Raw genomic sequence first — 27,910 nt, 5'->3', positions numbered from 1 at the left:
GCATACAGGTTGTGTTGTCTGTCTGTATTAGCACTGATTCTCCTTGGATCAAAGGTAGAAATGATTTTAGAGCTAGAAAAATGGCCATCAGCTCCAACCTGTTTATGTGCCAAGCTCTTTGATGTGTGGACCACCTTCCTTTTACCGAGAGATCTTCCAAATGAGCGCCCCATCCCTCTAATGAGGCGTCTGTCGTGATTGTCCTGTCCGGCGTCACCGACAGAAAAGATGTGCCTTCTGTCAAGTTGGCTGGAATTGTCCACCATGCGAGAGCAGACCTCATTTGATCTGTGACACATACCATGTCGTGAAAAGATCCCGTTACTTGACGCCACTGAGCATCCAGTGCTTCCTGAATAGGACGTGTTCTCAGCCTGCAATGAGGAATCAAGGCAATGGACGATGACGCCATCCCCAGAAATGATTTTAACAGTCTCACAGAAACTGACTCTTTTGACCTGATCACAGTGACCAGTCGCAGTATCTTCTGTAGACGCTCCTGGGAGAGAAACGCTTTTGCTGATATCGTCTCCAGAGTTGCTCCTAGAAAATCCCTTTTTTGTGAAGGGTGAATTTGGGATTTCGCTGCATTTACGGAAAGACCTAATGAGCGAAACACGTCCCGGCATAGAAGCGTGTGTCGTCGCAGGTGAGTGCTTGACTGGGATTTCAGGAGAAAATCGTCGAGATATGGAAATATTTGCACTCCCTGGAGTCGCAGAAACGCTATCACTGGGGCTAGTACCTTCGTGAACACTCGAGGGGCCGAGCGCAGACCAAACGGTAACACTTTGAATTGGAAATCGTGTTGACCCACTCGAAAACGCAGGAATTTCTGATGCCGCTGTAATATAGGGATATGAAAATAGGCATCCTGGAGATCTATCGTTGCCATGAAATCTTCTTGCGAGAGTAAACGCAAGATTTCTACTAGCGTCATCATACGAAAGGACTGGCTCTTTAGATATTTGTTTAGTGCCCTCAGATCGAGGATGGGCCTCCACTCTCCGTTCTTCTTTGTGATCAGGAAGAACCGGGAATAAAATCCCTTTCCCCTTTGAGATACTGGCACTGATTCTATAGCTCCTTTTTGCTTTAGAAGTCGAACTTGATGTAAAAGTTCTTTGATGTGAGCCGGTGGTGGTCCGGAAGGTGGTGTGGGCGGAGGGAATTTGGTGAATTCTAAAGCGTGTCCTTTTTTCACAATGTCCAAAACCCAACGGTCCTTTGTGATGGAGGACCATTGAGAAAAGAACAGAGAGATTCGACCTCCAACCTTGTCTGTCCAGTAAGAGTCACTGTCTCTTTGACCCGTTCCCTCTGTATGAGGATTTCCCTCTATACGACTTGGAGGCCTGCTGTCGTGATGACTGCTGGTGCTGGCCATACGAATATCGGTTGGATCCTTGATTATAGGGTCTGTACTGATTATTACCCCTTCGAAAATTTGAGGAGGTGCCACGTCCGCGTGCACCACGAAAATTTTGTCTTTGAAATTGTAGATTTCCTAAAGATCTAGCAGTCTCAGTATCCTTCTTTATGGACTGGAGTGCTTCATCGACGTGACTACCAAATAACGCCTCTCCGTCATAAGCCATGTTTAGGATCATGTACTGAACCTCCTGACGAAAGGATGCTCATTTTAACCATCCTTGCCTGCGCAGAACAGCCGCTCCGGCAAGCTGACGGAAACCCGTGCATGCGATGTCCACTGCACAATCAATTATTTCCGCAGATGTTGCTTCTCCCTCCTGGAGCAACTTCATTGCTTCAACCTTAGATGGCTCTGGCAATTCTTGAACCAAATCTGAAATGTCAGCCCACACTTGTCGGTCATAGCGACCTAAGATGGCCAAGGCATTAGCCGCTCTAACCACAGTAGAAGCCATTGAAGAAAACTTACGCCCTATGGCATCCATTCGACGTCCGTCACGATCTGGTGACGCGGTGATAGTAGACGCAGGATTTTTCGCCCTACGTTGTGCTGCCTGCGTAACGACTGACTCCGGTCTAGCCTGACCCGTGAGGCATGCTGGGGTTCCTAGTGGTGCCTTATACTTCTTTTCTAGTCGAGACACCTGTGCTGGCAAGGTATTTGGTGTCTTCATCAACTTCTTGCCTTCTTCCCAGATAAATTCCACAATGGGAATAGTATGAGTTTGTTTAAAAGGTTGACTCTTGAAATCATAAAGGAAACAATCTTCCTCTCTGTGCTCCGTTGTGAGTTTAAAACGGTGTGTCGCACTTTCCATTAGTTGGTGAAAATTCGCTATATCCACTGGAGGTGAATCACCCAATACTATCTGAGAAGGGGATGGTGTCTGTGCCTGGTAATCGTCCCACTCCGCCATATCATCATCGTCGTTATCAACATCCCCATCATCATCTGGGATTTCACCCTCTTCCGTTTCTCGAGGGGCGTCCTCCACCGGCTCCGAGTGAGGTAACAATCTCTCTGTAACCTGTCTTGGTGGTGCAGACGGTATCAAAGGTAAAGGATTTCCAATTGGTAACGGCGGTATATTAGTCGGAACCACAGGAGTTAACGGTACCTCAGACCTTTGTGGAGATAGAGGAAAACGTTGGTTGTAATCGTCCAACATGCGTTGGAGATTAGTTATGAGCGACAATGGCAGAGTCGCCGTTGTCTGCCTTGCAGGGACCTGTTGAACGTAATTTGGATCCTCATCCTCACTACTGTCGTCCTGGCACTTAATTATTAAGTCGGATGGGCTTTGCGCCGTTCCAAAAGACTCCGGTAAACCTTCAGACTCCTGATCCGAATCCGTTGCAAATAATGGTGATGGAAGTTGCGCAGCCTCTACAGGAATAATCTCTTCTTGCCTATCTAGGCTAGCACTAGGTGGCAATGGCATCAAAGGAGCCCCAGCGAAAGATGAAACCTGCGTTGAAGTCGCGGGAATTTGCTCCCTCATTGACCTCTGGGAAGATGATATTCTGTTCACCCTTATCTTTATGTATGAACCTGCCGTCGACTGCTGCATGGTATGCACTGCGGACGTCTTCGGGGAGGGCCTCGTCGACGGAGCTATCATCGATGGAACGATGGTCGACGGAACAGTCGTCGACGAAATCTTTGTCAACGAACTCGACGTCGACGAAGCCTTCGTCGACGAGGCCGCCGCCGACGGCGGAGCCACCGTCGAGGGAGCCACCGTCGACGGAATCTTCTTCTTCTTCGTCGACGGAGTGGACGCCGACGAGATCGATTTCACACTCTTCGTCGACGACACAGTTATCGTCGACGGGACCTTTGCCTTCTTCGTCGACGACGATGTAATGGGCAATATTGAAGTTACCGACCTTGAGGTACTGATGGTTACCGTCGACGAGGATAACGTCGACAGAACACTCGTCGACAAAGACGCAGCTGATGTCGTCGTCAGAGTCACCGTCGACGACCCGGACACTGCAGATCTCGTCGTCGGTAGAATCGTCGACGAGGCGGCCAGTCTTTTTCCTGAGGACTGGGAAGTAGACGCCTCAACAGCCTGAGAACTATGTCCCGAAGGCGACAAAACAGTAGGTGAGACAGCAGATGTGACAGCTGTCAGAGTCAAAGACAGTTTCTTTTTCTTCAGGAAAGGAGATGGTAACTCCTGCACACTACTGCGCTTAGAGGCTGTCTGAGAGCGGCCAGAAAGAAGACTTTCCATATCAGAAACTGGGTCTTCTTTATCCTTTAGTCTCTGTAGCCATATTAAGAGACGGCCTTCTCTGTCTTTCAAAGTCTTTGTAGAAAAGGTTCTACAAAATTTACATTTTGCCACTTCATGATCTGGGTACAAACAGTAAATACACTTACTGTGTGGGTCCTCAGAAAATAAACGCAGCTTTCCACACGAAAAACAAGGTCTAAACAAAGATTTCTTACTTGAAGACATTCTGACTGACAAAAAACTGAGCAGAGCTCAGGGAGACTCCCTGTCACACGACGTGCGGTAGAAAATCTGAGGTGAGGAGCTCTGAGGAGAAGGTTCTAGAGAGGAGCTGGCGCCTGATTGGCCGAAGTTTGGACTAACATAATGACAGTGATAGACTGCGAATGTCTTTTTTTCTCTTTCCATGTATCTCTATGGAGAATTCATATAGGGACATTCTTGATGTTTATCACTTACTTATATCTCTGTTTTTATATGATTACTTATGTATATGTATATATATTATATATATATATATATTATGACTGTATATATATTGCTATATTATTTACCGTGGGACTCCCACTCCGACGACGGGGAATATTCAAGCATGTGAATCTATGAAAGACACCCTAATACTGGAGAACCCCAATTCTCCTAGATGTAGCGCATCAGCGCATTCAAGACTGCGGGTGCAAAGGGAGGATCCAACAGCGCCTCCGCTCGCAGACGCCTTAAGGGTATTGCTGGGTGGTCCGATATTACTGTGAGACTCAGCAGGATAGGGGAGTGACCTGAGAGGTTTCTGGGTAGATATGTTATTCATTCCAACCCAGAAGTGAGCTCGGACAAAAGAAAGAAATAGTATAGCCGGCTATAAGTCCCAGTCACCGGGGTATTACATGAAAACAATCTCTTGGTAGGGTAGCAATCTCTCCACACATCGTATAACTGTATGCCCTGCAAAATATGTTTTAGTGCCCCAGTCATCCGGGATTTAGTATGCTTGCGTGGGGGTTCCTGATCTAAGGTTCTGTCCATCATGCAGTTCACGTCACCCGCCATGATAATTGCAGTGCCTAAGTATGGCACTGCCGCTGCCAACTGCCCTGGGAAGAATAAGGGGCAGTCACTATTGGAGGCATATACATTGAGGATGCACAGTTCTGTCTGTCCAACATACCATGCAGGATAACATACCTCCTCTCAGGTTCTGCTAAGTGATGCAGATACTGGAAGGGGACCCCAGGTGCCACTCAAAAAGAGGGCTCCCCATGCAAAACCCGAGTAGGAGGTGGCATAAAGTTGCCCTCTCCACATCCTTCGCATAGAGGGCAGTGAATCCTCCCATACAAGTGTCTCTTGCAAACATGCAATTGCTACCCCATAAAGTCTCAGATAAGCTAACACACCCCTGTGTTTCTCAAATTGAGCTATACCCCTGACATTCCATGTGATCAATTTTGTTACAGAGGGAGTGGTGAGACATAGCGAGAGTCCTCTCTCCTCGCAATTCAGCCTTGTCTCTTTTATTAACCAGTGAGACCCCTTCAGCAATGGCATTTGTACTATTTGGCACGGGAGCAGCCAAAACAAAGCAGTCCTTAGCAGAACAGATACATCCTGAAGAATCCCAACAGCCCCCCACACCTTGGGCAGTACCACCATTCCTTCCATCTCCCAAGCACAGAGATCAAAGAATTGTGTGTGCCGCCCCATAACCCTTTCAAACCCCAAGCAAAGTATAACAAACATCCACATCCTCATGAACATTAGTTCTACAGGCGTGTGGTACAATAATGTGAAAACTGGCTGCTGCGCTAGTGGTTGAATTACCGGTGGGGTGCAAGCCCCTCGCACCATTAACCTCTGGGGAGGAAGCCTCCCGCTGACAAATACTTGTATGTAGGAGGGGAAAACCTCCTATATTATCACTGCCAGAGCAGCATTCCTTCCATATAGTTCATGGTATCCTCCCAGTGACATCCTCCCCAATAGTTTACTTATCTGTCCCCTTCATGTGTGCCCATGTGTCACTGCATTACCTGCATTACCTGTTTGACTTCCAAAGGAAGCTCAGATCCACCATCTGGTCTTGTGCAGCTCAAACCAAATTCGGGACCATCTCTGCAGCATGCACTATCCCATCCAGGCAGACCTAGATTCGTTCCAGACTCCGTCCTCCATCCTGGGGTTTCCTTTACTGTAGTAGTCTCTTCCATGCACGGTTGTACCTGTTCGATCCCATTGAGAGGGAGGAACCCTTAGAGGGAACCAAACTCGCACCGACTGTCTCTGGGAATCCAACCAGTCACTCACCTCCGCCACGGAGAAAACAACAAAGTCCTCCCTTCATGTTCGAATCTCTGTTCAGCTGGGAAGAAGAGGCTGTTTTTGAAATTAAGATCCCAAAGCCATCTCTTGACTTCAAGGAACGTTTTTCATTGGTCCTGGACCCATTGCATGTTGAAATGGGTCGGCCCTCAAAACCGGCTCATTCATGCAGGTGGCCTGTAGGATAGCGTTGCGATCCCGATGATTGAGAAGCCGGCTGATAATAGCCCTAGGTGGTGCACCAGGTTTGGGGGTGGAGGGACAGTGCCCTGTGCGTCCTCTGCCTTCTCGCAGAAACCTACAAGGGCATATTAATCCTATGTGACCTTCCTTTGGAGTCTTCCACCCGGTTGTTAAGGTGCACCACCTTTTTTTGAAGGACAGTGTCTCTGAGAGAGCGAACCACGGTGTGTTCAGTGGGTCACTCTCACGGATACTTTGCGGAGGTCGCATTGTAGGAAATTGACCTCGATGGCCGCGGAGACTATTCTGGGCACCATATCGTCTTGGGTAGTTTGTCTCGCTGCCAGCACATCCGCTAATGAGGGGGCATCTGCGGCGGTACCCTTAGACTCCTCATTGTGGCTCGCCATATTGGTCTCCTATGGGCCGGGCTGTGCTTAGCTCAGGATTTTGTTAAGTCTGCGCTGCCCGGCCCCCCATATCCTTGACCATTGTGTTCTTTCACTTAGAGGGCGGCTTAGGAAACAGTGGCAGGGCAGGACAGCTGGCCTCTACTGGGGAATCAGGCAGGCCCCACCCGGGTCCCTTCCTGCGTTTCATTCACGTCTGTCCACCACTAGATCTCACAGGTCAAAGCCCCTCAGCACCAGAATCCCGGGCCACCAGGTTGACCCCCCCAACAGTCTGTTCCAAGGTCTAGGCCAGGCTAGGGTCCTCACGCAAATCTCTGCTGGGCTCTATGTGAAGGTCACAGGCTCAAAAACCACACCGGGGGTCAAATGCATCCAATGGTGCTGGCCCACATCCGTAGGGCCCATCAAAGACTTCACAGCTGCAGCTCCTGGTCATTGATTTGGGCCTGCCACTGCATGTCCCGTAGGCCTCACAGAAGTCCCACGAGGGCCTACTCCCAGGGGCAGGGATCGCGACAACCCCGCCCCAAGCTCCCACCCCGGCCGGGTTTCTCAAGGGCCCCCCTCTCCACTCAGGAGGATCGCCAAGGGAGGTCACATATTCAGGATCACGCGTCAGCACCACCTGGCCTTCTGTGGATGTGGAGCCCAAGCCTCTATCGGGGGTTTCAGAGGCCCAGGCACCTCCATGCCCAGGGGGGGGGTCTCTGCTCCTCTGTCCAGGTAGACTCTGCTGGTGGCCTCAGGGCATCCTCCAGCAGCTCGGGTCGCATTCGGCTTTACCATCCCAATACGATCAATCCTGGGTCAGTCATTCAGCAAGTAGCAGCTACAGGCGCCAGGCAGCATCTCTCAACAGCGTTCCGTTTCGCAGCAGGTTCGGTACCCCTACTAGGACCAACATGGTCCTGCATTCAGGGCAACACACACCCCGGGGTCTCTCCGGTCAGCCCTCCACAAGGACGATAAGATGGTTCTGCCTTCTCACCAGGCCTCAGCCGCTCCAGAGCCATATATATAACCTGGGTGGTCGCCACCACAACCGATGGGCCCCATCGATCCCCAGTCCCCCGATCTCCAGTCTGTGGGTTCCTAGGGATATCGCCACTGGGAGCCTCAGAATAAAGCCGGATTCGGGGTTTGTTGGGGGGAGCGCCCGCAGACACGTCTACACGGCCATCTTGCTAGGCCATGCCCCTTAAGGCTTTCTGGTTTTCTTCATTCTCTCTCTATACCTAGTATTATTAACGTCTATAGTTGTGTATAACAACAATGACAATTCAATAGCTGGGCAAATTAAACAGTGAGTTCTACTAAAACACTGATGCGTCAATATTTGTGCTATGCAATGAGCACATGGTAGACTGTGAACGGCTGCCTCATGCCTGAACAAGTCCCCGTCCTCCTCTCTCCTCTGTTGGTTTTAGACTTACAAGTCCCCATCCTCCTCTTCTGTTGGTTTTAGACTTACAAGTCCCCATTCTCCTCTTCTGTTGGTTTTAGACTTACAAGTCCCCATCCCCTCTTCTGTTGGTTTTAGACTTCCTTCCTGTCCATTGTGTGTTGGCGATTGTAAGAGCTGCTCCCCAAATGGAAGCGGAAGTGCTGGAGATAAAGACTTGTCTGAACACATCCTTTTAACCACCCATCATTTTACCAAGCATGGGGAGTCTTTTGAAAGCATAGAGTATCGGGGTATCGGGCCTTACTTCTTGTAGTACTTTCTGTCTCTTGGCTCTACTATTTAGATCTTCAAAATGCCAAGCACCCTGTGCTCCTACTACACAAACCTTTCCACAGTCCCAAGAGTGAGGAAAACCCACCAAGAGGAAGGTTGGGAGGGCAGGGATGTCTTTTTCCTACCTGGGTCCCAAGTTGTTAAAAACATGTTTGTTTTTCTTAGATGTGTGGGGCACCGGTTCTTCAGATAGATATAGTATGAAGTAGTTAGCACTGGGATACCCTTGTTGGGGTACCCATGCACTCTACAAGTCTTCAATAATTATAATATCTTACTAGTTCCTTGATCAGAATATAACTCCTTGTGCATAGTGGTATAAACGAGAAAATCTAGGATCAGCATTTAATCATTTCTCTCCTCTACAAGCTAACTGCCCTAGAACATCTCCTTGTGAATACTGCCAAGTCAACCCCTCTGTCTAACCATACCCACCCTTCGTGACAATGCCCACGGAACGGTTCTCTTGGAGCCCTTGAAAGTTCTGAGCAAATGTCTCAAGCGTCCGGTCCCTGTCAATAGGATCCAGATTCACTTGCTGCATAGCTAGTAAGTTTGCCAAAAAGTCAAACCATGTTCTAGCGAATGCCAATTTCAATTTAATACACAAATGTAATTAATATTCCCCTTATCTACTTCATAGATTGAAGTGGAGAGGGGAACAAGGTTCCCAAGCTTTAGTATTTTGCTTAGAACAGACACAATGGCACAATGGGCCTATCGGGTGGGTTATCCAGTCTCTTGTTCACAACCAACCAGAACTACCCTCAATACACTATGGGGACTCCGGGCAACAGTCGGGCATTTCAAAAGTGGCCAATGTGCGCCAAGTAAATTCAGCATTAATATTAGCAATTTTACCCATAATAATGTTGAAATTGCCCTTACTAGCTTTAGTAACTGCAATCCCAGGATGTCGTCTATGCGATATGGTGCCCATGTGAACAAATTTACGCAGGACAGACAAAGCAAAAGGTGAAATGTAGGATTCTGCAACACAGAAGCAGAACAGAATGTGGAACAGCAGGAGCACCTCTTGTCGAGCACTACCAGAGACATCAACACAGCAGCAATGACTTAAAATGGCAAGTGATTGAGCAGATCTAGCTTGGACCACCAGCAGGAGACAAAATGAATCTTCTCACCTAAAGGGAACTTTTTGGAATGGACAAGTTGGAAACAATCGCACATGACCTGAATACCCTTGAAGATTGGAGGCAGGCTGCCTTCATATGCACACTTTCATAATTTTATATGTTGATAATATTGTGTCCAGACTATGGATACAAAGTCACACAGACTATGGATACTTCACTGTGTATGGTTGTGTACATTATGCCAACACCCAATGGATGATAAACATGTCACGATCAGATAAACTGGTACCAAACCACGAGGCCTGTGGATGGTTTACCTTTGATTGTTGTTTTATCCATGTGTCGTCGCTAGTATGAGACACACACAACTTATGAGAAAAACTCATTAGATCTGTCATATTGAACCTACAATAATAATGTTAGGTCCCTGGACATTATTGTGTGTTCTTTCTACGTACATGGCATACCTTCTATTTGCATGACTTGTTTCTAGTAGTATTTCCTTCCTGTTATCCAGAATCCGATTTAACTTTTGCTGGCTTGTTGTAAGATTGTCTTTTTCTCTGAAAAGTAGAGGAATTTGACAAGAACATCTTGTGTTCCTGTCTCGGACTGCTGTCGCGGGCCCACAGGATGAACCCTGTTGAGGCGTACCTCCTGCTGAGCGTCCCCCATCAAGGTCGAAAGAATGCCCACCACAAAGGCGGAGCGGTTTGCCTCTGGTATCTACTCGCTGAGGCCGTGGAGCAGTAAGGTAAGGAGGTTCTCTCATCTCAAAGGTTTCTCCAAGTCCTGCAGTTTATCAATGACCTCCCCGCACCTTCCTTCAAGCACTGAGCACCAATGCTCCATCTTAACATGGGAGGTTCAAAGGCATCCACCCACTCCTCTGCATTCAGCACACGCTGGCCCAGAGTCCACATATGTCCTGAGTTCCGTGATTTTTGTGGCGAGCTCATTTTGGATGTCCACCAGACGCCGAGCCAGTTCCTGCCCCAGATCCTCCCGCAGATCAGCCTTAAAGGTGCAGAGGCTGTTCAGCAAGTCTGTTTTGGTAAGTGCCCTGTCAGGACTATCGCCCTTCCAATAATCAGGTGGTGCTCTGGAGCGGGCCTATCCAAGGAGGCAAAGTGATCAAAGCTCTCCACCATTCCAAACAGTCACCAAGTCGCGATATCCGATGTATTCCTCCCCACCGCACTCTGATAAAGGCAGGGGCTGGTGAGCAGGTGCAATGCACCCCACCAATCATCAGTAAGATGGTAGGGGGCCAAGTGCCCCACCAATCATCATTAAGATGGTAGGGGGGCCAAACATCCCACCAATCATCACTAAGATGGTAGGGGGCCAAGCACCCCACCAATCATCACTAAGATGGTGGGGGGCCAGGCACCCCACCAATCATCACTAAGATGGTAGGAGGGCCCTCCACCACCGCAGACCAACTTTTCCTCCAGTTGTTGTTGCAGGGCCTCTAAACAACTCCTCAGGCTCTCTGCACTTTGCCGAGCATTCCTTTTCAGTCTGCACCGCATCCCCACGAACACTCGCCAAGCCCGACGGCCAGCTATGGCTGATTCACTCCAAACCGTGGCATCTCTCGCACAGCAATGACTAGCAAGGGTGGGAGCCTTCCCGTATCGCCATCAGGGTGCTTCAGAGTAAGGACGATACAGCGGTGACAGCACCCCATGTCATGACAGCCATAATTAGGCTTGGTTTACAAACGGCATCCAGATGCCTTGTGGCCCAGCGTCTCAGTGTCTCCTTCCATGGCAGGGCTGTCTGCGCCTGGCCGCCTGCTGTCCCGAACGGAAACGTCCCCGCACCGCCACCAACTAGTAGGGGGGTCCAGGGCCGACACCTCATCGGGACCAAGGCACCTCCACCTCAATAACGCCAACCTCAGCAGTGACAGCAATCAGGGGTTCTTGGGTAGGCTGCTCCAGTCATGCGGGAACGCTGACCCCACTGGATGCTGCTGCTTTCTACATCGCCACTCATAGGGGGCTCAGGTTAATGGGCCAGGCTCCTGGAAGGCTCCCCTCAACAGGCTACAGAGGGTTCAGGAAGCACAGGATGTCGATGTGGCCTGCAGGAGCAATGGTGAAGAGCGTGTCACCGCTCCGCCATCTTGGCCATGCCCCATTTAGTTATTTTTTGTTCTCTAGTTGCAAGAGTTGTTGCTGCAGCTGCTTGAAACTAGCTTGAAACATTGAGTTAGCTTGGAATACATTCTCAGAGTTCTGCCGTGTCTCTGTGTGCTGTTTACACATTATCTCGTGTAGATTCAAAAATTCATGTTTATTGCAGGGACTGTGAGGAAACAGCTGTGTAATGAAACTCACCAGTATTGTTGAATGTTAAAGCTGACCTGTAAATATCTTTGGAGTTTGCACAAAACTTTCTAAATCTCATCAAGAAGGACAACTGTAAGTTCTCTCTTTTTTGTTGCTACCATAAATGTCCCAATGAGTTTTCATAGATTTTTAAAATTGTTTTACTGTGATGTTTTTAAAGTAAATTTATTTCATATAAACAGATGACAGCACACTAGGAGGACAGAAAGAAGGCACCAGTGAAGAGGGCCGCATGCATGGGGTAGACAAAGCAGATTAAAATAAGCATTTGCAATGCAATCAGTCTCGCCTTTCGGACCTTAAATCTATTTAGCTATGCAGCACATTAGCCTGGGTGCTTAAATATCTACTCTTCTTTAACATGGAGGGAAAGTAGTCACCAAACTGCGTGACACACCAGGTATGGGAACACATGGAAGAAAATATTGCCTTCAAGCGGGAAATGGTATAGTCCAAAGCTCTGTTTTTAATATAAAATCAGGGCCTTTGGTGATCATATCACTGAAAATACAAGATATGAAAATAATAAAATTGTCTACGGGTACTCGTGGAAGACAATTTCCATGGACTGGAATCTAGAGAATGCTAAAGTGATTCTGGTATTTTACTGACCTCTGCTAGTCGTTTTCTATCAAGACAGTTAAACAGAGGCAGTTGAACAAGCAGAAAGCAATTCTGGTATTTTACTGACCTCTACTGGTCGTTTTCTATCAAGACAGTTAAATAGAGGCAGTTGAACAGAAAATAGTCCCTAAGCGGAAGCAGTCCTAGGGCTGATCTCCAGAGCCCACAAAGTACATACATATATAAGTATATACTAAAGTTTATACAAGAGGTCTCGAGTGCCTGACCTAAACAGTGGTTGCAAGCCAGAGAAGCCTCCCAGGTAAGTGGCCTGTTCCCACATCTGCATGGGACGCAGAGTACCGTGCTAGGCCTTACCCGCTCCAGGCGGCTCTCATCCATGGACTTGGAGTACTCCTTCAGCTTGAACTCCTCTCGATCTATGTGCGAGCTCTCGATGTCGGCCGAAAGGTGAGGCATGTTTGTAACCCAGGCCACAGTGCGCTCAGAGGCGGGTGTCACCGGATTCAGCGTGGACTGGTGGGATTGCTGTGGAGAAAGGCAAATCATTACCAGGACGAGTAAGTGAAGCAGAGCACATGCACACATTTACTGCACCTCATCTGTAACACCTCCACATACTTGACTATTCAAACGTCCCCACCTTCCCATCCCCGACTACAGACACTTCCATCACCACCTGCCGAATATCTCTAGTCTTCACACCTCTATTTCCCACCACAACGGACTCTTCCACCTGCACTTTACCTATGCTATTCTACATTTGTAACTTCTATACATCCTTGGATGGCTCTTCCCTACTCCTCCTACTTACCTCTACTTACTCAACTTCTCTACGAACCCCACATCCACCTCATTGATTCTATGGTTCTCACATACCCATCTCTCTAAATTCCCCCCTACACCACCGTACCCTCAAGCCCACTCTTACCTCGTCTCTCCATGTACAATCCTTTAATCTATCTCTCTTCTTTCACTCTTTGGTAATGAAAAGTAGTAGCCAACTGGCCTCTCCTCATGAGTAATGAAATATATTTTGATCAACACCTCCTTCTTTGGTTGAGGAGGCACAGTCCACCTCACCTCTTCCCTCCCCTTTGGCTCTCTGCCTGGTAAAGTATGAAACCTTTTCTGAGCTCCTCTTCCTTGCCACCCGCTGGATGCTCTTCGTCCTGCCCTCTGCTTTTTGTTCTCTGTGTAAATTTCTGATACCATAGAGATCCTTACCACTCGTACACCCCATTGGCAATGGCAATATCCAATGTGTTACAGTATGTGCACGCTCTCTTGTAACCTCGACTGAGTAGTGAGGTATCTTTCAGGCCTGAACATACTGATTTCCCCTCGCTGCCAGGCTAAACCAGTTCTCAGGCGAGGTGAGACACCTCTTTCTCACAACTGAGTGTCCTCTAGTAAGTCATTCACTTACTGGTCATTATTCCTTTCCCAGGATGGTACTCTTGCCTGCAACAGATCTTATGTACACTGACCGTGGACTTCTGGCTCTCTTTTGAGTTATTTGATGATATTTAACACTCTCCCACTCCATGACCAGGGGTTGTCTAATGCAGTATCCGCCTGTTTACCATGCTTCTGTCTTTCTTGTCTAACTCCCCCTTTGGTTTTTTTCCACTCTGTGGATCAAGCAGCACCAGTACATTTGTTTAGCACTCACTTCCCATCTCCTATAACTCTCTGATGAAGTATCCTGGTATTTGCCACTCCACTTTCCCAGCAGTGTGAGATCTCTGGTCAGGTGTTCACTTATTCACCCCACCCCTTCATCCTAAGACTGTGGACCTTCAAATACGATGTGTGTCTTTTGATAACACTTCACAGATTATTCCAGAGTTCTCTAGTATAGATTCCACCTCTGTGCCACTCTACTCCTTTCTGCGGCTCTGTTCTGATACTTACTGATGAAAGCCTCTACTCAAATCTACCTTCCTTTTTCACTGGTAAGAACTCTGCCTTATACTCTGTTCTTTCTCCTTCGCTTGGCCATAAGTGTACCCACCTGTTTGGTGATGGATGGCTTCAGGGACTGCGGCGCCTCTTTGGTCACGGATTGCTGACGCGGTCGGGCTGGCCCATACGTAGGCTCAGGCGACTGTAGCAGGTTTCCACTGGAGGGCCGTGGCTTTTGGGCAGCACTGACGGTCAACTGCTGGGACTTTCCCCGCTGTAGCGGGGGTGGTGGCGGCTGCTCTAGCCGCCGCTGTGGCCCTATAGTGATTTGTGGTGGGGACAGCATGTGCTGCAGATTGTCCTGAAGTGAGAGCTGCCGCTTGGTGAACTCAGAGTTTTGACGCGTGAACTCGTCACTGTAGCTGTGGCTGTGAAGGATGTGCTTGTTGGAGGACAGGTCCTCGCTTTTACTGTAACCATGGAATGGGGCAAAGGCGTCCATGTTAGGGTCAGGCCGGTGGCTGGCCGGCCCATCGGACGCCATGTGGAAAAGTGGGTTTTGGAAGGAGAGGGGGATCCTGAGCTGTTGGGCAGACAGTCCGTCTGTGGTGACCCCCATCTGGCTGAGCCGCAGGCCGGCTGCGATGCTGGAGCCACTGCCCTGAGATAGTCGGCTGTGCCGCAGGCCCACGGCACCTGTAATGGAGGCCTGGCTGCTGTTGAGCATGTCGCCCACCGCGTGTAGGTTGGAGATGCTGTTCATGCGGCTGTCCTGCAGGTCCAGCATGGACACGCTCTTGTTGACGCTCAGCATCTTCTGGTCGGGCTCGGTGATGTCCGAGCTGCTGGTGCAATAGGCCGGCGAGGAGCGAGCCAGTGGCGGGCGTGGGATGAAGAAGGCCTTGTCCTTAGTGGGCGACGGGAGGCGATTCATGTCGATGGAGCTGCAGAGGCGTTAGGAGAAAAAGAAGCCCAAGTGGGCCATTATTCATAGAGGTATAGAGATATATCAACAGCCTATCAATGCATCTACGAAAAGAACATCACATCTCAAAGCATCATTTTAAAACATTATTTTCTATTCCCACCATCAGCCTCCCAGCAACTGCCACAGTACCCCCAACATTCCACACTACATATCTGCATTCTGACCTCAAACATTCTACCAACCTATAAGTAAGAACTCAACTCTACATTACTTGTCCTCTTGGAAACAAAAGAATCACAGCAACAATGAATAATATAAAAATAATAATACATAAGAATAAAAACAAAACAAATAATAAAAACATCATTGTAAAACTGTAAATTGATCACAGTAGGGAAACCTACAGAATATAAGACATCCTCAAAATGACAAACAATACAGCGCAACCAATGGAGGAAACAGATCATGAACCACAAGCTACTTCCTGAACGTGAGGGGAACTTGCCTAGGACAACTGCTCCTACAGACCGCACAACTGGAAATAATCTATCCATCAGATTCGCAAACATTAGATTCACACACCCCTTCCCTGTCCACGGTGCCCTTTCCAAAGGAAAAGGAACCCAGACTAACTATTTTGCTTCCAGAACCATTTGCACAACTCTCATCACTGGCCTTTTGGCTACCACAACACTTAACGACTCTTCCCATATTCCACCAGTTAGAGCCATTGACTATGACCACATTGTCACATTCTTTATCCACCACAATAGGGTCACTAAACTTCTCTTCTTTCTTCTTGACACAGACACCTTTCTTTTTCTTTTTTTGTAATTCTTTTTATTTACAACCAAAAGTACGACCATTACATTGTGACATCATGTAAAAGTGATCATTGTGACAGGCATCAAAGTACAAAGATATCTAGCATATTCCAAGTCAGACAAATTAATTTACTTTTCACTCGGTGAACTGGGTTCCCTAAAGGGAAGGGGCAACTGGTGGTGAACATATATTACCTCGGTACTCATTCCATTTCCCCCATTTCTTGGGGCAACCTCTAGCAACGTACACAGTTTTCTCTCTCACCATGCACCAGTCCATGTCTGTTTTCCACTCTGCTAGCGTGGGGGCTGTACAGGCCCCCCCATAGCCTGTCCACTTAACGTTTGCCCACCATCAGGCCTAGTGTTGCCCACAGTTTATCCATGCTGTTTAAGTCTGAGGGTTCCCAGTTATTCAGTAGGCCTCTTTTCGTGTTAATGTCCATACAAATTACAAAGACATCTCCACAACACTGATGGATGTCTGCCCAGTATTTCCGTATATATTTACATTCCTACAATATATGTATGAATGAACCCTCCTGACCACATCGCCGTCTACACTTCACGTCATCCTCCCTACCCATCTTAGCTCGGGTCAGTCCCGTTATATAGTTTCTATGAAGAATCTTAAGTTGGACCAGTCCCTGGGGGAGACCAGCGCATCCCGCCATTCATCATCATCAAGCTCTGAGAGATCCCCCTCCCAATGTGCTTGAAGTTTCATGAGTGGATCTGGGGCATTGTTGATCAGTTTTTTGTACGCTAATGATACTGCTTTTGTTGGTATGTACCCATCAAGGAGTCTGTCCCCCAGTATTGAGGTCTCCGGAAGAGTCCCACCCCTTGGTATCTGCGATGTCAGGGCATGTCTAACTTGCAAATATCTGTACTGTTCCGAGTCAGCCATTGTGTATTCTTTTTGGAGAGTAGCAAAGGAGATGAACCCTCCCCCCCCTCCATAGGCCGCCCACTTTCAATATTCCGATCATGTCTCATTTATCGAACCCTTTTGTGCTTCTCAGGGCGCCCAATTGTGCTGCATCCCACAAGGGGGTGGCCTGTGTAAGTTTCTGTTCCCAACCCATACGTCTACATTTGTACCGAGTGCCTGGTAGGACCGGTCAGAGTACTTTTACTAGGTTTGGAGTAGAGGGAAGCATTAAATTTGCCACCAGGAAGCAGCCACTTGTCCATTCTGTATCCCGGGTCCTCCTAGTGCTGGTAAGTACATTGATTGATGGCAGCCAGGTGGGCCGCCCAATAATACTTTTTAATACCACCCTCGTACCAATTTGGAAAAGGAAATACGAACGGATCCATCCCAGATCAATTGACTCTGTAAACTTTCTATTTCTTTAAAATACTGCGAGGGGACCGGGTTTGGGAAATTTTGGAGGGTGTATAAAAAGCGTGGCAGGGACATCATTTTGAATAATGTCGCTCTACCCAGCATCGAGATAGGCAGCGCTTTCCAGCTTGCAACGTCTCGCCTCAGACGCTGAAGCAGTGGAAACAAGTTATTATCATAGCTAGCCTTGGAATCCGCCGTTATGTATATTCCAAGATACTGAAATCCACCCTGCGCCTCCTGAATAGTGCAAGCCCTGGGCAGGGAGGGAAGCCGTCCATTAAGAGCGTATATCAGGGACTTATTCCAGTTGATAGTGTACCAGGAAAATGCCCAAGCACTGTGAATATATCCAGTACCCTGGTCAGGGACATCCCGGGGGCAGATAGGTATAACAGGATGTCATCTGCGTAAAGAGAGATACGATCCTCCCAACTGTCCGCCCATTTCCCGAATTATAGGGTCATTATGGATCCAGGCCGCTAGGGGTTCAAGTGACAAAGCAAACAGCAAAGGGGACAGAGGACATCCCTGTCTCGTCCCACGTTCCAGTGCAAAGACATCTGACTTTTTATTATTTACCACTACTTGTACCAAGGGTTCTGCATACAGCAGACATACCCACCCAATGAAGTTAGGTCCAAATCCCAGCTTGCTCAACACCACAAAGAGGTAGGGCCAATCAGTAGTGTTGAAAGCCATTGCGGCATCCAAAGATACCACCACCGCATCCTCTTTGATAAAACCTTGACGACCCAGCACTCCATGCAATCTTCGCAAATTAAGCGCCGTGTTCCTGTGTGGCAAGAAACCCGATTGATCCGGGTGCACCAATTTGGTGATAACCTTAACCAGCCGGCTCGCTAACAATTTGGCCAGGACCTTGGGCTCCACATTTAGCAATGATATAGGTCTATATGAAGAACATTTGTCCCGTGGTTACCCTGTCTTATGTATGGTGACTAGTGCTGCCACCCTCTGGTCCATCGGGAGCATTCCTACATCTAGACTTTCTTCGAACATACCACGCATATGCGGCGCCAAAGCATCTGGTTTTAATTTGTATAGTTCAATCGGCAACCCGTTATGGCCAGAGGCTTTCCCCGACTGGAGGCTACGTATCGTTTGGGCCACATCATCGTTTGTGAGGGCACTTTCAAGCAAATCTCTGTCACCAGCTTCTAACTGGGGAAGCTTAATGTCCGCTAATAAACCGATAGAATCCGCCTCTTGAAAGGGGGTGATAGTCTGGTAAATTGAACGATAGTGAAGAGCAAACTCATCAGCAATGTCCATTATAGGTCCATTATAGTTGCCCCCACCCCAGTGGTCATCTTAGGCACCAGGCGACTTGCTAAATCTTTCTTATCCGACCAGGCCAACAACTTCCCAGCCTTATCCCCTAGCTCATATAATCTACCCGCCTTATCCCTACTCAAGACTTTGGCCATATCTGTGACTATGTTTTTATACTCTTCTCTTTTAAGTGAAAGTGTGTGGAGTGCATCCGGCGATAGAGGTTCCACCGCCTCTTCCTCTATACGGAGGGGTTCTTCCTCTAATCGGGCTATATCTTTAGTCTTCTCTTTCCGCCCCTGGTGATCAGGGTGAGCGCTTGACCCCTGATATAGACACCTTTCTTGATACGTACTATATCACCAACATTTTTTTGTTTACCCTTCACTCCAGCAATAATCCTTTTGACCTTTGTATCCCACTGATCCAAATTAACGCCAAATTTGACCCATTTGCTCATCCAATTCGGACAAACCGTGGAGGCTAGCTTCCTGCCTCACAGCAATTCAAAAGGGGACACCTGTGTTGTCGAGTAAGGATTCGTATGATAAAACCAAAGCATAGAACACACCACAGTTAACACAACACCCTAGTTACCAACAGCCCGCTGAACACATTGAACCACTACCCTGTTCATGCGCTCCACCTGCCCATTGCTTTGGGGATGATAAAGAGGTGTTCTGAGATGCTTTCGTCACCAGATTTCAACAACACAAACTTCTCCATTCACAAATTTAACCCAATCATCCGAAATGAGGAATGTAGAAAAACCTTCCCTGAGAAAAACCTCTTTTCACAACTTTGGCGATATGTTCTGGCACAAATTCTACTTCTGTCCATTTAGAATAAAGATAAACCACCACCAGGGCATAGCAGAAGTGATTCAGAAAGGACAGACTAAATCCATCCCAATCTTCTCCCAGGCTCTGGTTGGGCAATCAATTGGCTGAAGAGGGGGTTTCCTTACAACCAATCTCTTCTCAGAACCTGCACACAACACACACTCCCCAACAAAGTGATCAGCCTCTTTATCCATGGACGGTCACCACAACATCTGTCTTAACCTTTGTTTAGTAAATGTGAATTCTAAATGTCCTTTGGGGGCGATCTTTTTCAACTTCCCTCTCAACCCAACCGGAGGTACTAACTTTTAATCCCTCATCAATAGTCCATCCACCACAGTCAATTCATCGTGTACCATCCAAAAGGTTTGACAAGAACTTCCCATAGATTTCTCTATGGGTTACCCCTTGCTCACATAAGACATAACTGCCTCTAACACCTCATCCAGTCTCATTTCAGTCTTCCACTCAACCGCCGACACCACACACATCTCTTCTAGAGCAAATGCAGCAATCAAACAGTTTTCATTTAGCGCATCATCTCCGTCGTCCGTACCATCATCCCTTGCTGCGAACCTAGAAAGGAAATCTGCCCGGACATTTTTCGTCCCTTGAGTGTGTACTGTGACACATTGGTACTGCAACAGCTTTGTGATAAATCTCAAAATCCTTGGGGTTTGTTCTTTGATTTTTTCACCCGTCAGGATTGACACGAGGGGTTTATGATCTGTCTTGATAGTGAATTTTGTGCTCAAAATGTATGATTTAAATTTCTGTATGGCCAACCAACACACCAATAATTCCTTTTGGATGGTAGAATAGTGGGTCTCAGACTCTCTTAGCACTCTTGATGCATAACTAATGGTGTTTTCAACATCACTATGACACTGGGTGAGAAATGCCCTAAGACGGGTGATTGCTAACATCAACTGTGATACTGGAGCCTCAGATCAAAGGTTTAGGGATCTAAGAGCTATCCAATTGTTTCTTTATCCATTTAAAAGGATCCTGGCATGTGGTGTCCCACCTGAAAGGCACATTTTTCAACTGAAGTACTGTTAAAGGTCTAATGTGTGATGCATAGTCGGGAATGAAACAAGCTCAATCCCTTCACCTGATACAATGTGACCCAGATATTCAACTCTGCTTTTACAAACTTCAAATTTTTCGATCTTTTAACACAACCCATTTCTCCTGCAAAATGGCTAACACCTGAACCAGGATATTTTCATGTTCCTCCTTGGTTGTCGCAAAAAATCAACACATCATCTTGAAATGAGACCACCTCTTTTATGTCTTTAAACAATTGGAACATTATCTTTTGAAACACCGATGCGCCGAGGCTAACCCGGTCGACATCTTGCAGTACTGGAAAGTACAATAGGGGACGCAAAAGCTGTATAATGCTTGGAATCAGGTTTCAACACAACCTGGTGAAGGCTGAGACTACATCTAATTTGGTGAACTGTTTTGCGCCTGCCACCATGGCTAAAAGGTCATAGATTTTTGGAAGAGGGTGTGAGTCGACCCAAATAGCCTAGGCTGATGTTCCTTTTAAACACTACTACAACCGTAGGGAGCCACAAAGATGATTCAATGGGTTCATGATTCCGTTGTCACACAACTTCATCAACTTCTTCTCGAGGTGACTCCCTAACCGAAAAAGAGATTTAATCGCCTTTTATGCTTCATTGGAATTGACCCTTCCTTAACTTTAATTTTGTGTTGAAATCCCTCAATGGTAACCGCCTTGTCAATGAACAGAAGGTAATCTGGCTGTGACCCTGCCCATTAAACATTTTCCAACGAGTGACACTTGGTCGTTAGTACCCGGTTTCAGAACCATTTTGAATAGACCTCGGTGGAACCAACCCAAGATGCACAACCCTTTGATCAGCACATCCATTTTGCTGAAAATGGTCCTATTTTTAAAGACTAGCACATTTAAAAACTATCCTGATAACTCGATACGTTTTCATTTGACACTGGTGCCTGATCTGGGATGTCTTGGGTCCTCCCAGACACACCCAGGCCATCAGTCATTCCAACAGTTCTTGGGTTACCATCATTCTTCTCACTCCTGAATCAACTAACAGTTTTAAAATTCTGTTCCCCACAAGGATTCAGGATCGCCAGTGCACAGTATGTCCTCGCCAACAACCAAAACAATGTCCTGGAGTTCCTACTATAATTTTATTAACTGACCATCATAGTCTTCTTCAACTAGGTTAACTACCACATTACTCCCTTTGTCTGACTATTTCACCTGGATCAGGCACACATTCGCAAAATGGCCCAATTTATTACAATTTCTACATGTGAAACACGTGGGACACTGTTTGCCACTCTTCAAATGAGCTACATTCTCACATCTGGAAATATCTTTTGTATGAACGCATTCCTTCACTGTACGTTTTCCTTTATGGTGCACATTTCCCACAACATCAGTTCTTTTCTCCTCCAGCTCCTTCACAGAGATTTGTAACGTCTCTATACTCTTAGCAATGCACAATGTTTCTTCAAGGGTTGTTTAGGGACAATATAATATAATATTGTTGAATGGACTTACTAGGGAAATGACAGATAAACTGATCACAAACCAGTTGATCAGTAAAAATCTTAAAGTTGCAATCTGCCACAAACAATCTGAGTGCCGACACATACATGTCCATATTTTCCACACATAGTTGTTTCCTTATGAGGAGCTGGTTTCGCAACACAACAATGCTGGGTTGTACATTGAAACATATCTCTAGATTTTTTGACTGTCTCTTATACTCATCTACTGGTTCTTCATTCTCACCTTCAATTTTAGGTAAATGTTTGAAAATCGTGTGACAATCAAAACCTAAAGAATGCAAGAGTAAAAATGTTTTTTTGCTGAGGACGAAACCTCAAAGCGTTAGTCACTCCTAAATATGTTTGAATGCATCAAAGCAGTTTCTCCAGACCACGGGGGGTTCCCCAGGATATTCTAAACATGGTGGTGGAGGGTTTACTGACTGCATGCTGAGTGCAGAAACTTTTTAAAAGAGTAGCAGACTTTATGACTTCTCAGGTAAAAATTGCTGATGGCCTGAAAAAAACTTGAAGTATGTCACTGAATAGGTTATAAAGTGACATGCTGCCGCTAAATAGATTATAAGATGAAACATGCTGTCAAAATGAGTGCGTATATCGGTTTGTCTCCACAATGCCATGCGTGTATCACAATAATGTCATGCAAAAGTGTGTGTGTGTGTCTTTGTAGTTGGATAACACACGCTAAGACACCCACAATGAAAAATTGTGTAAGAAAAAAAAAAATTCTCTCGACTGGATACTAATTAAAACCTGAACTCAATGGATATTTTTGGTGTGAAGCACGTACTCCCCAATTGAAAATGGCAGCACGAACGCTCTGCCTGTTGATGAGAACGCCGCCCCATCTGCTGTGTTTCTCCCCCAAAAAGATGGAGGCATGCACTCTCTGCTTGATGACGCTGATGGCAAGAATGCTGTAGTTTTTTTCCCCCCAAACGAAGATGGCGGCACGCACGTTCTGCACAACAACACTGATGGGACTGGAACTCAACAAGAGGCCGCGTCTCCTCAAAGATGGCGGTGATGGAATGCTGAAGTGCCTCCAACCCAGTGGGTATGGTGCAAACCCCGACTTGACCTCCTGTGCTCAAACAGGGATCCAAAGGTAAAGACCTGGAAATAACTATCACTACAAAATGCCGATGAGCAGAGACACCTGTAATCAAAGCCAACTTGCGATTAAAATGATGCTTGTCCGCAGTCTTCAAGTCAGAGCAAGACCTGTGTGGCAGCTCCAGCTCATCGCCAACAAAAGATCTTGCATTCGTGACCAAGGATAAACGGAGAATATATGATGAGGCAACAGACACACAGATTGTCATCAATAGTGAGTGGTTTACCAGTCATACATAGCTTCATGAGTCGCTATTAGGAAGGGACACCCTTGGAACGCCCCTTCCTAATAGCGAGTTACATCATAAATTGATTTACCCCTCGCAAAATAGGATTAGTACATTGGCCCCGCGTTTTTTGCGGTCGCAAACAGGTCTAAAACCCATTTGCGCCCCAAAAAACGTTAGTACATCTGGCCCAAAAATACAAAAGGGGAAAAAAGAAGAAGAAAAAGATGGAAAAACAGTGAAAAAGAAAGGAAGCCTGGATGAAAAAGAACCTGCAAGAGTGAGATAAAGGGGCATGGATTGGCTGGTGGTGGATTAAAGAGGCATGTGTTGGAATCAAGGTTAGGCTGCCTTGGTTTGGGGCAATTCTGAAATTAATTGGTGCAGACTGAGGCTTCTGAAGCAAACTCTGGGCACCACACCAGTTGGTGCTTAATTTGAGGCGGTTGTTTCTGGTGCTCAGCACCAGCACTTAATTCTCAACACCGGCGCTTGTAACCCTCTGCCACAAGGTGGTGCTGTCTGGCTAATTTAGACATGACCCCACCGACAGTTAATTATTAATTCAATATACAATAAAAATGACTGTTACCTGCCGCTCAAGCCATTCTTATAGCTTTGGGGGCCTGGAATAGTCTGAATTGTCACACTTGTAGGAATGTGATGGTTAGTAGTTGCGTAGGTACTATCATTGACAGCATAGCTGGGGCAAAGCGTAGTGCAAGCTGCAGTGGCTTCCTGACAGAAGCCCTGGAACTTTTTTATTTTTTACAAATTAAACACTGAATGGAACTAACTATTGGTTTGCTATACGCTGACGGCATTCAGCAGATATGTAGTCTCGCTAATGTCCTCTCACTAGTGAGGTGGGGATGACAAACCACCTACCCCACCGAATCTGAAACATAAGTGAAGGAGAAAGAGTTATTTCATCATTGCAAGCTGGGGTCACCCTCTACAGGCCTATGTATTTCTGACTCCAACCGCAGTGGTGAGAAATCTTCAAGCGTCTAGCAGTTCAGAATTTGCTCTGTCTACCAAATCACCATTGTGACTAAAAGCCATGGCTTTCATTTGATGAAACTCAGACGGATGTTTCATTTTCCTTGTCTCACAAAGTATAAAAATAAGTTACTTACCTGTAAACTGTGGTTCATCAGTATTGGTATCTTTCATAGATTCACATGCTTGAATCATTCCCCGTCTTCCAAGTGGGAGTCCCACGGTACATAAAAAGCAGTAAGCAATGACTTTAACATTAAAGTTAATAGAGAAAAAACATTCACTTTAATATCTCGTCCTAGTCATTAGGAATGGCCCAAACTCCAGCCAATCAGGCAACAGCACCCTGTACAACACTCTCCACAGAGGCTCCAGGCTCTCAGATTTTCAAGCACAAGTGTAAAATAAACTCCTAGGAATAAACCAGGGAGCCTTTATGGGGAGGAGGGTGGGTCGCATGTGAATCTATGAAAGATACCAATACTGGAGAACCACAGTTTACAGGTAAGTAACTTATTTTCTTCTCCAGTATTGGAGTATCTTTTATAGGTTCACATGCTTGAATCCGAATAGATAGAAGTCATATCATAGGTATGTTTGATCATGAAAAGGTTTGCAATACCATGTACACAATCTTGTACATCACCAAGCGTATAACTAATACATATACAACTTCATCATATACCTAATAGCATACATAAATATTCATATGTATATAAAGCATGTGAAAAACACACACACACACACACACATATATATATTATCTACTGGCGGTCGCCAGTAGATAGTTATAGTTAGGACCCTGTTTCCATAGGAAATCCGCAACATTCTATTTGGAATAACTTTGGCGCCGGTCGACGAATCCTCGCGAAATTTTCAAAATAGGTGCGGCGCTACGCTTTGCTCCTACCCTGAAAGTCTCGGGGGGATTCGTCAAGCGGGGGCTGAGAAAAAAGGGGGGTCCCAAAACGCGTTTTTCCCATGCATTTTTCCATAGGACCTTTAGACACAGCTACAGCCCGAACGGCTGAACAGAGTTACTTGAAATTTGGCAGAGAGGTAGTCCTCAGGTCAAGGAAGTGCCTTTTGTAGGTTTGGTGTAAATCTGTTCAGTAGATCCTGAGAAAATAGCATTTAAATCAATATATATATCTGTGGCAGCTTACGGTGCACTTACCGTGCGCTTACGGTAAGCTTACCGTACGCGTACGGTGCCGTGCGCGAGCGCGATTCTGATTGGCTGTTAGATCTAAGTAAACAAGCGAATCGGTCGAAACCAGGAAGCGGCGGCCGCCATTTTCTCTCTCGCACTCTGAGTGAGGCAGCAAAAACAAAGGCAAAAAACATCTAAAGGGGCAATGTATTCAGTTCCTAACCACCTAGCATTGATGATGGTGTCCCCAAAGAACCCCCAAGGCCAAAAATTCAATTTTATTTTTTTTCGAAAAATCGCCGATTACGCTTACCGTACGCGTACGGTAAAAATTAATAAAAAAAAAATATATATCCACATTATCCCCACCCCGTGTGCAAAAGGTGCCCGTAGTGCACCTTTTGTGCATGGCATACTTAGACCAAATGAAAATATAAATGATTACCTTTCACAACGAAGCGCATAATATGTCCTCCATGTGCGCACGGTGCGCGAAGCGCATCGTGCGTACATGGCCCATCCCGCGTAACGTGGGCACGCGGTGCGCGCAGCGCACCGCCTGACCACCGTGCGTGCACGGCACTAACTGCGTAAAGTGGGCGCGCGGTGCGCGAAGCGCACCGCGTGCTCACTGTGCGCGCACGGAACGAACTGCGTTAACTGGGCGCGCACGCCACGAATGGCGTAAAGTAACTTAGCATTTAAAAAACCGTACAAATTCACTGAAAAAACCATAGGTTTCACACACGTTATAGTTAGGAATTAGCATTTAAAAAACCTTGCAAATTCACTGAAAAAACCATAGGTTTCACACATGTTATAGTTAGCGGAAATTTTAATCATAAAAAACCATTGAAATTCCCCCGTTATAGTTAGTGCAGGCAACTATAACTCACGCGACCGCAATCCTCTGCTGATGCTAATACTGTATTTAGACACTTATTTGCCCATGTCTTCTTCCATTAAATTTTAGCTATACATATATTACAAATATTTTTTTTTCATAAAGACACATATGTCATCAGCAGAGGATTGCGGTCGCGTGAGTTATAGTTGCCTGCACTAACTATAACGGGGGAATTTCAATGGTTTTTTATGATTAAAATTTCCGCTAACTATAACATGTGTGAAACCTATGGTTTTTTCAGTGAATATATATATATATATATACACACATACATAGTCCTTAAAACATATCTACATATATAAAGATATAGCAAACATCAGTAATTGACCATGCATATGTATGGAAAAAACTGTGACATCAACTATCACCATAGCCATTGTTAAGCATAAAGGAAGGTGGGAAGGATAGAGGCTCACCTTATTGAAAAAGATTACATATCACCGCCTGTCCCACAGCTGTATCCGCATTGCTTGCAGCTTCCAGACATTAAAACTTGGTAAAAGTGTGCCTGCTGGACCAAGTTGCTGCCCTGAAATTCTGCTTGAATAGGCACACCGGCAAAAAGAGCTGTTGAGGAAGAGACTGCTCGCGTAGAATGCGCTTTCACTGTTGAATGCAGAGGTTTGCCCGCATGCTGATGGCAAAACTGAGTTGCAGAAGAAATCCAAAGTGCTATAGTTTGTTTAGTGACCGGATATCCTTTTCTGATTTTACCATAAGCCACAAAAAGCTGATCAGCCTTACGAATGCAGGCTGTTGTCTGCAAGTAGATTTTTTTTACATCTCTTTACATCCAGGGAATGTAAAGACCTTTCCGCTGGCGTCTGTGGATTAGGGAAGAAAGTCTTTAGAATGACTGGTTCGTTTAAGTGAAAATCCGATGGGACCTTAGGAATAAAGGTAGGATTTGTCCGAAGTATAACAGAGTCTTTAGTAAATTGGAGGAAAGGATGCAGAGTCTTGAAAGCATGTATGTCGCTTACTCGCTTAGCTGAAGTTAGAGCCAGTAGAAGAGACGTTTTCCATGTAATGTATTTAAGGTCAGCCCTATGAATAAGCTCAAATGGGGCTTTCATAAGTTGCGCTAGTACAACATTGAGATACCAAGGTGGAGGAGGACGCCTGATTGGAGGGAACATTCAAAACAATCCTTTAAGAAATTGTTTTATTATACTTGATGATCAAAGAGAGTGCGATCCATTCTGCCGTCGAAACCTGGAAATCGCGGCAAGGAATACTTTAATAGAAGAATGAGAAAGGCCAGATTTACCCACTTGTAGGAAAAAAGGCAATAATTGTTCCGCCGATGTCTGAATAGGGTGAACTTCAGAGCTTGCACACCAATGGCAGAATTTCTTCCACTTGAGTTTATAAGTCTTGATAGTGGAGGGCGCTCTGGCATTA

The 27,910-nt window shown here is 46.3% G+C and overlaps 1 protein-coding gene across 6 annotated transcripts in view; it reads right to left on the bottom strand.

The window, feature by feature from the left end:
* The window catches only part of SYNGAP1 (synaptic Ras GTPase activating protein 1), a 1,959,930-nt gene that overhangs the window by 165,482 nt on the left and 1,766,538 nt on the right, over positions 1-27,910 (bottom strand). For all 6 annotated transcript variants that reach the window (XM_085623761.1, XM_085623749.1, XM_085623769.1 and 3 more), the window contains 2 exons: positions 14,390-15,224; positions 12,730-12,900 (listed from right to left, as the gene is read on the bottom strand). In XM_085623761.1, coding sequence (XP_085479887.1) covers positions 12,730-12,900; positions 14,390-15,224 — 1,006 coding nt within the window. The remainder of the gene's footprint in view (positions 1-12,729; positions 12,901-14,389; positions 15,225-27,910) is intronic.

Source organism: Triturus cristatus, chromosome 1_1, assembly GCF_964204655.1.
Source record: "Triturus cristatus chromosome 1_1, aTriCri1.1, whole genome shotgun sequence".
Lineage (NCBI taxonomy): Eukaryota > Metazoa > Chordata > Amphibia > Caudata > Salamandridae > Triturus > Triturus cristatus.
Note: the sequence above shows the minus strand (reverse complement) of the source record. Positions and strands in the feature narration are given on the sequence as shown.